This window comes from Pundamilia nyererei, unplaced genomic scaffold, assembly GCF_000239375.1.
Source record: "Pundamilia nyererei isolate P.nyererei 1_Seehausen unplaced genomic scaffold, PunNye1.0 scaffold00364, whole genome shotgun sequence".
Taxonomy (NCBI): domain Eukaryota; kingdom Metazoa; phylum Chordata; class Actinopteri; order Cichliformes; family Cichlidae; genus Pundamilia; species Pundamilia nyererei.
The window spans coordinates 411616-423267 of record NW_005187765.1 but is presented as its reverse complement, the minus strand read 5'-3'; the positions used below and the strand labels follow the sequence as shown (position 1 = coordinate 423267).

At 41.9% G+C, this 11652-nt stretch overlaps 1 protein-coding gene across 1 annotated transcript in view; it reads right to left on the bottom strand.

Moving 5' to 3' along the window:
* Window positions 1-340: 340 nt before the first annotated feature.
* LOC102193166 (zinc finger protein 239-like) overlaps window positions 341-11652 on the bottom strand; it is a 68428-nt gene continuing 57116 nt past the window's right edge. Inside the window, exons 2-4 of the mRNA XM_005752530.2 lie at window positions 3957-4051; window positions 3025-3621; window positions 341-1000 (exon numbers count right to left, since the gene is read on the bottom strand). Coding sequence (XP_005752587.2) covers window positions 440-1000; window positions 3025-3621; window positions 3957-3974 — 1176 coding nt within the window. The 5' untranslated portion in view covers window positions 3975-4051 and the 3' untranslated portion in view covers window positions 341-439. The remainder of the gene's footprint in view (window positions 1001-3024; window positions 3622-3956; window positions 4052-11652) is intronic.

Genomic DNA, 11652 nt, shown 5'->3' with positions numbered 1-11652 from the left:
CAGTAGATTTGGGGGGGAAAAGCAAAAAAAAACGCAGTTAAAATGAAATGTAAAAAAATAATGTTTCTATGCACATCTGCAGTTTAGAAACATGTCAGTTTGGTAATATAAAATAAAATGTATTCCTATAACCTTTATATCCTAAGAGAACAAAGATTAAAATGTAACAGGGATAACATTGTAGAATATTAAAATCCCTCAAAGGAAAAAAAACTTGATGTACACATCTATACTTGCAGCTTCCTAAATAAACCCCAGGATTATTCACTGCAGCTCCAGAAAGCAGAGCTACCTCATCAGATCCAAGTGTGACATCAGCTGCACTCTTTACAGGAGACTCCACCTGAACTCTGTGGAGCCTGATCTCAAGGTTTTTAAGTCTGACCCTGAAACCAGAAGAGGATCTTTCTGTCTCTGCAGATTCATTGTGATCCAGTGATCACAGTCCTGCATGATCACGTCGATGGTTGCGTAGAGCAGATAATGAAGTGAATGTTTTTGCACATTGGTAACAGTGAAAAAGTTTGTTAACAGCGTGGGATCGCTTGTGTTTGGAGTATGAACTGAGATTCTTGAAGCTTTTGTCACACTGGTCACAGCTGTAGTTCCCTTCAATGTGTGTAAGTTCATGATTGTTACGACTCCCTGAGTACGAGAAACTTTTGTCACAGTGTCTGCACTTGTACGGTTTCTCTCCTGTGTGGACTCGTTTATGCACTTTAAGATGATCTGCAGTGGTGAAGGATGACCCACACTGGTCACACACGTGCTTTTTAACCCCACTGTGATAGATTTCATGTTCTTTTAATGCACTTGGTGTGGGGAAGCCTCTCCCACATTCTTTGCAGTAGTTCATTTTGTCTCCAGTGTGTCTACGTTGATGTAGCTTTAGGTTCTTTTCATTATTGAAAGTTTTTCCACAAAGATCACAACGCAACGCTTTCCCACCACCACAGTGGCGACACGGTTGAGAACTGGATCCATCTGTGTCGCTCTGCTTCTAAACAAAGACACAAACACAGTGTAAGTCAGGGAATTGCTTCAACATTTTTATCCAAAGCATCATCCAAAGGAGATGTTGCAACACAAACCTGAGACTCTGTGGAGAAAAAAAAAAGAAAGAAATCTGCTTCTACTTTTGTGGTGTTGTCTGAGTGGTGATACCTATTGCTCAGGACAAAACTGTAGCAGCTTCCTGCACCCTAATGGTGTCATAAATAAAACTGACTGTGATGATGCTGAAGCGGGCAAAGCGACCAGTGAGGAGGGTATACTGTCCTCTTCACACACTGAGGTTAATTATGGAGTTCCACAGGGTTCAGTGCTAGGACCAATTCTGTTTACATTATACATGCTTCCCTTAGGCAGCATCATTAGAAGACATAGCATACATTTTCACTGCTATGCAGATGACACCCAGCTCTATCTGTCCATGAAGCCAGATAACACACACCAATGAGTTAAACTGCAGGAATGTCTTAAAGACATAAAGACCTGGATGGCCGCTAACTTTCTGCTTCTTAATTCAGATAAAACTGAGGTTATTGTACTCGGCCCTGAAAAGCCTAGAAATATGGTATCTAACCAGATTCTTACTCTGGATGGCATTACCTTGGCCTCCAGTAACGCTGTGAGGAACCTTGGAGTCATTTTTGACCAGGACATGTCCTTCAATGCACATATTAAACAAATATGTAAGACTGCGTTCTTCCATTTGCGCAACATCTCTAAAATTAGAAATATCCTGTCTCAGAGTGACGCTGAAAAACTAGTTCATGCATTTATTACTTCCAGGCTGGACTACTGTAATTCATTATTATCAGGATGTCCAAAAAACTCACTGAAAAGCCTTCAGCTAATCCAAAACGCTGCAGCAAGAGTACTGACAGGACTAGAAAGAGAGAGCATATTTCTCCTGTTTTGGCTTCCCTTCATTGGCTTCCTGTTAAATCCAGAATTGAATTCAAAATCCTGCTCCTCACATACAAGGTCTTAAATAATCAGGCCCCATCTTATCTCAATGACCTTGTAGTACCATATCACCCTATTAGAGCACTTCGCTCTTGCTCTGCAGGCCTACTTGTTGTTCCTAGAGTATTTAAAAGTAGAATGGGAGGGAGAGCCTTCAGTTTTCAGGCCCCTCTTCTATGGAACCAGCTTCCAGTTTGGATTCAGGAGACAGACACTATCTCTACTTTTAAGATTAGGCTTAAAACTTTCCTTTTTGCTAAAGCATATAGTTAGGGCTGGACCAGGTGACCCTGAATCCTCCCTTAGTTATGCTGCAATAGACATAGGCTGCCGGGGGATTCCCATGATGCATTGAGTTTTTCCTTTCCAGTCACCTTTCTCACTCACTATGTATTAACAGACCTCTCTGCATTAAATCATATCTGTTATTAACCTCTGTCTCTCTTCCACAGCATGTCTTTTATCCTGTCTTCCTTCTCTCACCCCAACCGGTCGCAGCAGATGGCCGCCCCTCCCTGAGCCTGGTTCTGCCGGAGGTTTCTTCCTGTTAAAAGGGAGTTTTTCCTTCCCACTGTTGCCAAAGTGCTTGCTCATAGGGGGTCATATGATTGTTGGGTTTTTTTCTCTGTATCTATGAAGCGCCTTGAGGCGACTTATGTTGTGATTTGGCGCTATATAAATAAAATTGAATTGAATTGAATTGGTGGCATCTGCCATCTGTTGTCTTTACCATAGCAGGTAGCAGACTGAAGTTAGATGTTAATGAGTAATTACTGCAGGTTGAACAGGTCATGGATGGAACATTAAGGTTCACAAGACATCACACATGGAGGACTGGGCGAGTTGCTGACTTTACAGAGCAGCAGGAAAACCAGCTGAACCGAGCAGAGAGTCCAGAGTGTGGAGAACTAAGCTGAGCAATGAAATAAGAGCTGAAACTCACGCAGCGCTGCCTTCACATGCAGGAGAATTGCCAACATACTAACAACTGAATGAGCAGAGTTGTTCTGAACAGTCAGCTGAAAATGACAAGATAGAAATATAAATACAAACCTCACAGTAACTGCACTTGTAGAGTTTCTTTCTGCTGTGGATCTGTTCGTGTCTTCTCAGGGAATTTGGCTCTTTAAAAGCCTTCTCACACAGGTCACATTTATAAGGTCTCTCCTCAGTGTGGGTAAGCATGTGCTGCTGTAATTCATAGTATGTCACAAACGGTTTCAAACACTGATCGCAGCAGTAAACATCTTGCCTGGTGTGGATGCGTAGGTGAGTATTTCGGTATGTTAGATGAGTGAAAGTTTTCCCACAAATGTCGCAGCTGTACGTCTTAGTTTCAGAGTGGGTAACTTGATGACGCCGTAAGTTGCCTCTGACAGTAAAAGCTTTGCCACACTGATCACAGCTGTACGCTTTAACTCCAGTGTGGGTGACTTGGTGTTTTTTTAAGTTTGCAGGCTGTCTAAAAGACTTTCCACACAAGTCACAGATGAATGGTTTCTCCCCAGTGTGGATGAACAGATGATGTTTTAGCTCAGACTTCAGAGTAAAATTCTTCCCACACTCATCACAGCTGTATTTCTTCTCCCCCTTTCTTCTGTGAGGTTTGTCAGCCTCCTGAGAGCGCTGACTTCTCGCTCCATGTTGGTCCTGCAGTGACAGAGATACAAACAGAGGCAGTGAGTGAAATGCAGTCGTGGAACAAACTGAAACTGCGTCTGTAATCAAAATGACAATGAGGAAATTGTTTTGCTCATTGGGAAAAAAAGATATACCATCTGAAAAAATTATAAGTGCAGCTGATTATATTTTATTTCAGTGTCCTGATAAAAAATGATCTTTGTCCTTTCTTGTAACTCCTGTGGTTTTTATTTGTGAATGTAGCTTCTGTATGTATGGAGGAGCCCAGGATGGAAAAGATAAAGCTGCTGTTAACAACCAGCTGTGCACAGTTTCAATAACAGTGTAACAGATATTTTTCTCACCATCTGTGTTGAGCTCATTGTTTCCTCTGTAGTGGCTGAGCTGAGTCCAAATGGCTGAAAATGTTCCTCTGTCAGATTCTCCTCCTGCTGATCAGCTGGGACACAAAAGAATATTTTTATGTATTTGATCTCTGACAAAAAGAAGCAGAGCAAACACAAACCAGAGAAAGCAACATTTAGAAGATTCATTTGTTCCAGCAGCTGCAGGATGGTTTCTACAGGCTGAAGAACAACAGTCACTGCAGGAATCAACATCTGCCCATTGATTTTCTGTTAGAGGAACAAAGTGAATGCAGACACACAGACAGGCTCTCTCCAAACCCTCAGAACAAAAGCTGTCCAGCTTTGTGTGTCTGTCAAAATGCTTTTTACAAATCCTGCTGGAATCAGTGTTGTTACAGCTGCAGTCAAAGCAAGATGAAGGAAAGTTCAAATCTACTCAGACTAAATGTCAGACTTGATCCCTGCAAGCAGGCACAAACTAAAACTCTCTTTTGTGAAAACCAGTGTTGGTCAAATTACTTGAAAAAAAGTAATCAGTAACTAATTGATGATTACTTCCCACCAAAAGTAATCCCGTTACTTTACCGATTACTTATTTTTTGACAGTAATTAGTTACTTTTTAAGAACATGATTTACACCCTGAATAGGTGATAAAGCGACAGCGAGTCCATCATATATAATGTCATCAAGTGGAAAAGTCTCTTTTTAAAATTTGTTTTATTAGTTTTAATCTTTTAACTTTATGCATCGAGCAAAATTTAATTATATGCAACATTCACTGACTGGAAGAAATTTGTTTAACATTTAAAATAACTTGAAAAAAGTTATCAGATTACAGTAACACATTACTTGTAACTGCCCATCTCTGGTGAAGACACTGAAGCAGTGGACTGATGCAACTGTCTGTAAAGGCTGCTGATATTCGCCCTACTTACTCCCTCATTCCTGCATGCTGCCTTCCACAATGTCTGTATAAACAACTCTCACCCATGTCAATCTATAACTTTTCTTATTTCATTTTATCGCTCACTTCCTCTCATGTGTTCATCCACAGCAGCTGGACAATAAAGTTATAGTGACCCTGATACTGCAGCAGATCGCTCTGGTTTCCTGTTATCACTTCAAATAGAAACGAGGCTGTAGAGGTTTGGTGCAGGCAGAAAAACAGCTGCAGGGACAATGAAAAGACTTTCCTGCTCCAACTTCTCCCAGCATGCTGAGCTAATGATTAGTTGGTGTTTTTCTCCAAACACTCTCTCACTCTTCTCTCAACGTGTTCACAATAAACTGTGAACAGACACCGAGGAGAGCAGCAGAAGACCTCATTCAGGAGCTAAACTCAACATGAACTGAACTCACAGTAAAGTTAGCTCGGTGCTTACCTTTAGATGAGCCCACAAACCGAGAGAAACTCCGCGATGAAGCTGCAACTCTTTCCAAACACAGGAAACAGATCAGGGAGCAGAGACCCACGTGGTTCACGCTGATCTCAGCTACGATCCAGGAGACAAGGGTGGGCAGATCGATGCAGATATCGATCAGGACGTTGGTAGTGGTTTATGATCGATACTTTAGTTTGTTTCTCTCCTCTAAGTTCACTACTTTTCTCCCGTTTCATGAAAAAGCAGCTCTCTCTGCTCGACTCCTCTCCTGCGCACACACTTTGCTCCGCCCCCTTCTTCCTGATCTGCTTTGATTCGTCCGGTGCGATCACGTGACTCGGCTGCCCTGAAGAAAATACATTTTGGGCTGCAGAGAGTGAGAAAGAGGAGCAGCATGTGGAGATATTTCACAGCTGTAAATAAAAACAGCCATGTGTGTGTGAAGAAAAGTTTCTGCTGTGGCAACACCACCAGTTTATAAAGACACAAAGAAGAGCAGCAAAAGAAAGTCAGTGAGGAGGGAAATCCTTCAGACACACCCCCGCACAGAGGTCAGAGGTCACTGACAGAGTCCTTTCTGAAAGGCACAGAACATCCAGGTCGCTCATTTAGTGCTGAGAGTAAAGTTTCATTTCAAAGTGTTGGTCGTCATCATTGTTGTTACTTGAGCAGATTGATTACTTATAAACTAAATGCAGACATTAAAAATAACACATTCGTCCCACTGAAGTGTTACATTAATTATTTTATTGGAGGCATGAATTCTCAGCAGGGCTGGGATCATACCATCATGTGACTGAAGGAAGCGGGGCAGATGTTCTGTAATGTTACAGGCCAGAACACAGAGAGACGGGGAAAAGTGAAGAAACAAGCGAAAACATAAAATGTGCATCTCAGTGATATTGGAGACGTCAAAGCTGAGTGAAAAATTTATCAAAGTAGGGGTTGGAACTTTCAGCCATTTTCCACTGTGGAGGACAAAAGGTTTCAAACTTGTCCAGGTCTTAAAGCTCATGTGTGTTGCAGTAGATGTATAAAAATATGGCTTTTTTGAAAATAAAAGAATAAAATTGCTTCCTTGAAAAAGACTAAATTTACAGTTCAGTGTTGAATATTACATCAAACAAACTGTGTTTTGAATAGCAGGGAGTCATGTGAATGTGCGCTTGAAGGCTGTGACGGAGGTGTGGTCCCTGACTCAGCTGCAGGGGAGGAGTGGTGCAGCGACGGGTGGGGGCGGTGCTGGGAAGGCAGGTGAGGACAGAGCTGGTGGCATTTGAACTAATGACAACCTCTTTCCCCTTTAGTGAAGCGAGAGACCAGAGAGAAGAGAAGAGCAAAAGCTGAGACGTACAGGACAAGTGAACACGCTTTATGTGTATGCACATATTGTATCTTACAGGCTTTCGTAATGGAGCTGCAGAGTCTGAAGGAGAGCCCCGTGAAGAAGTGACAGACGAAGAGCTGCGTTAAGATCCCTGCATTTAAAAAAGGCTTCTGTCAACTTGATGCCAGGGACGTTGAAGAAACGAGAGCTATTGCCAACCTGAGAATTCAAGTCGAGCAAGTAATCAGTAGTTTATCATTTACCGATTACTTCCTCAAAATGCTACATACCACAATGCCAATCAGATTACTTCTTCCACGTGAGGGTGAACGTGTAACGATGCTGGATAAGTTAAGGTTTGCTGCATTTTGGTAAATATGTGCCCAAGTGTGGCTGTGAAACCAGGGCGAAATGAAACTTGCTCTTGTTAAATATTCTTAAAACTGCTGTGTTGTATGCAGTGGCCGTCCTAGCCTGTTTGGTGCCCTGGGCGAACACTCCCTTTGTCTAAGGTTTATTTCTGGGATTTCGCACAACCCAGGATTCAAATCATGAATACATAATGGGCTTGGATTTACAACATTATAAATGAAATGTGCTCTACTTGGAAGCAGCCGGGCCCCCTCCCCTTTCGATGTGTTGTGTGTGAGACTTTAAATGGTAAATAAATGGTAAATGGCCTGTATTTATATAGCGCCTTACTAGTCCCTAAGGACCCCAAGAATCAAACTGTAAATTACAAATTGTTTTTGATCCCTTTACCCCTGGTAATAAAGTCTATATTTGCTTTCTTACTCTTCTTATATTTATTGTTTGTTTTCCGGCACTGCTGTAACTGAAACCTCGTCGTCCCGTATATACTGGACTGTATGTAGCAGAGATGACCGAGGGCTCTCGCGCTCACTTTATAGAACTTTGAAAACCCATCGGTGCAAATTATAAGTTTGTATCATGATGTCTGGTGTTTTTGTGTCTGTTGGTTTGTTTTTATTTTGTTTTATTTTGCAAGTTGGTTATTAGATGCTGCTCCAGCCAGCCAGAGAATCGTCGTCGCCCCGCCCTCTCCCCCCTGTGCCGCAAGCAGCAGGCGCACCTCACAAAGGGAGGGCGCCCTTCCTCTCAGCAAACCGATCGTGCCTTTTTTTTGTTTGCCGATGCCCGTGATGCCGCCCCGGGCAACCGCCCATGTCGCCCGTATCAAAAACCGCTACTGGTTGTATGTATAGTTCATTGTAACCGATGTAACTTTCTATAAAGTGGTTTCAATAAAACAGAAAGGACAAATAAAAAGACAAAATAAACTACTGCATACTACTTGCCAAAAAATTTAACAGGGTTATAATCGGGTGTGTAAGAAAGTGGGGAGGGTTTTCATGGCTTACTATCTATAAAAAATAATAATAATAAAATAAAGATCTGGTTTCTACTATGCAGATTTTCACCAATCACAGGGGTCCCAGAATGTAACCTCTGAGATAATCTAAGGAATACCGTGTGAAAATTGCTTCCATACGTAGTGCTTTGACACATATTAATGTCAGCAGGCTAATGTCTTGATGCATTCCCAATTATCCAGGAAAGTAAATCTCCAAAAGTTGATTCTGTTCATCTGGATGTTTTCAGTGGGAGAAACGTTTCGTCACTCATCCAGGTGACTTCTTCAGTCTCAGCTGACTGCAGGTTTTCCCAATCTTATAATGACTATGCATAATGATTGGTTTCAGTCATTATGCAAATGTACTGTTTATAAGATTTGGGGAAACCTGCAGTCAGCTGAGACTGAAGAAGTCACCTGGATGAGTGACGAAACGTTTCTCCCACTGAAAACATCCAGATGAACAGAATCAACTTTTGGAGGTCAGCAGGCTAACACACTTTGAATGGTGATACATTTTTCCGTGAGTGTATTTCTGGTGGTTCCAATGCCATAATAGTTCACACATCAGAAGATCACTGTTTCCACTGAGGAAAGAGACAAATGCCTTTGGATGTGCTTCAGGGAGAGCGTCCGGCATTAAAAATAAAAGCTACCCAAAGAAATCTGTGGAACAAGGGAACAGCCAAAAGCAGCTACTGTAGTTTAAGCATGTTAGTGTGGCAATATTAGTACAGCTGAGACTCCCATCCCACCAGGATTTTCTGCTTTCCAGACTTCTCATTTAATGATTATTAAATGAACCTAAAAAGTTATTTCAAAGCCTTATTTTGACATCCAGATTAAATTAAAGCAGTCAAGATGTGATGAAATGGATATCCCAATGAAAGAAGGCGGTCCCTGAGATGTGTAATATCCAACTTGAAGTTTGTTTCAAAAATTGAACTGGAGTCCAGGGAAATACCATTCAGAGTAATAATCTGTGGTGTTTCCTACAAAATCAGATCTTGTTTGTGTTTTTCATCACATGGACCAACAAAAGGGCAACGGCCAATAGCTACAATCCAGGAGAAAATGAGTGAAGCTGGACAGTGCTGATTACAGCAGGCTTGTCCCGATAGCACAAATACAAAACAATACCAAGACCCAGGAAAATAAAATTTTTGAAATACCACAAATGAAAACAAAACTTGCAACTTGGACAGCCACTGGTACAGCCTTCCCAGGAACAACATCACAGATCTCTGAACAGCCAAGATACTGAACAGGACCCTCAAAGAACAGACCACACGCAGGGGCGAGACAATTATGTATGTATGTACGTGTGTGTGCATATATATATATATGTGTGTGTGTGTGTGTGTGTGTGTGTGTGTGTGTGTGTGTGTGTATTGTGTGAAGTTTGTACATTTCGGTGCTTTGTACTTATGACATGTGCAATGAAAATAAAGTTGAATTCTATTCTATTCATGTTACAACCAGATGAACATGGGAAGCTTTTGTCACAGCATCTGTACTTGTATGGTTTCTCTACTGTGTGGATTCATTTATGTTTTTAAGATGACCGAGGATGACCCACACTGGTCACAGAGGTGCTTTTTAACCTCACTGTGACGGAGTTCATGTCGTTTTAATTCACTTGGGGTGGGGAAGCCTCTCCCACATTCATTACAGTAGTTTGTTTTAACACATTTTAATTGCACGTTTGAAGGAAACCTCATCCTTTTAGCATTGTGGAGTGGAGTGGAGAACAGCCAAATCTCCTCCCCTGAATAAACCTCCACCTGTGCCACTGAAAACAGTTACATTAGTTGGAATCTAAAATCATGACTCCAGCTATTTGTTGTGAGACCAGTTGTTTATTTTCACACCGAACTGTTTAATAACAAGAACTTTACACAGAATTAATCAAATTTAACTAATGCTTTGACAATACAAACTTAAAATCAACAAGCAGAAATCAGCAGCTCCTGAACATGTGGATCATAAAACAACATTTGGACTTCAAGGATACAGTAAATACACTCAAATGAAAGGAGGAGCCAAAAGTAGAAGTTAAATAGAATTTGAATTAACTAAAAAAAAAAAAAAGAAGTAATCTGTAATCTTTTAAAATGGTCCTGATGTGTGCTGCTGTTTTTTACTTTTAACAATTCTTTGCTGCAACTGTGAATAGGGCTTTGGAGTTGACGTCACGGGAGGGGGCGTGGCCACGATTTTGGGTTGAGCCGCCATGTTAGTAGGCCAAACAAAGGGCTACAGGAGCAACAGCACATGGAAACATCAGCTATGGCTCGCACTTGCTGTGTTGTCGGTTGCAATGTTATATTGCACGATTGGGAAGGGAATAAGGAATAATCTTTTTATCGTTTCCCCTGCTGGAAGCAACGCGAGGGATCTCATGTATGTTACCAAATGAAGACGTCAGGCTTTGATAGCAGCGGTGAGACGAGCTGATATTGAGTTTTCTGCCATTATTTTTTGTTGATGTGCTCCCGACATTTTCATTTCAGTATGTTCATATTGCTCTTTATAGGCTCAAACATCCTAATGTGTGATCCAGCAGAATTATGTTCTGTTTGTGGAGTAGCTTATCAGTGACAACTCCTCCAGACTAGCAGGTGGAATTTGCCTTTTTTGCGGACGGCTCCTTTTGCCTTTCAGTGCAGGCGGTGTGTTTATGTTCTCATCTAGAGCAATTTTTGGGGCAGCTGCTGAGGAGAAGTCAATGTTATGTGCGACCTCTGGCTGTATCTTGGTCATATAGTCAACCTACTCACAACGTGGAGGCTTAAAAATGGCCAAATCTTGTACCCAACCGTCTGCGAATTAGATGTGCACCTCCAGGGATTTATAATTCCAAAAATGATTTGCAGTGTATGCGCTGACTCCACAGACAAGGTACGACAAGGTATTAGGGTAGGACAATGGTGGAAGGTCTCCAGGGTTTCTACTCCACTGCCGTATTTTATACGGGTCCACAACCGATGCATGCTATTGTTTCCAAGTACAGTCTCTTGGCGTCCGGGCTCAATCGCTCTCGATACAGTCATTTGACTTTTGAGCTGATTTTAAGCATGGTTCTGGCAGTCGTCCTTCCAACACAGTGTGTTTGTTTTGATTCGTGGCCTTCTCAAATGGCGCCGTGCTCCCACAATGCATTGCGGCATTACGTCCACTCCAAAGCCCTATAGAGATTGACAGACCACATGACTTTCGCGCATTGCATGCCGGTAACTCGTGGCAAAACAATCCAAGTACCGCATCAAATGCAAGCATTTGCAGCACCGCAAAACGTTCATTCTCCGGTTCCAATAAATTCTTGCTTTTTCTTTGCCCCCCAAAAAGGTATGTACAAAACGAAGGAGAACAATGCCGGTCTGTACAAAGACAGACTTGATGAAAAGTCAAAGATAAGATACGAGGAAAAAAATCAAAGGAGTGAAAGGGTCAGACCCTTACGAGCACAGAGGGACAAAATACGTCAGCGTGCTGCCCAACTTTCACCACGCTCATATTTATAATCATACGGTTCTTGGAGTGAGCGCATACACTCATGAAGTTTAGTAACTTCAGGTCACTGCAACAAGCCCAGGTACAGTTTACCG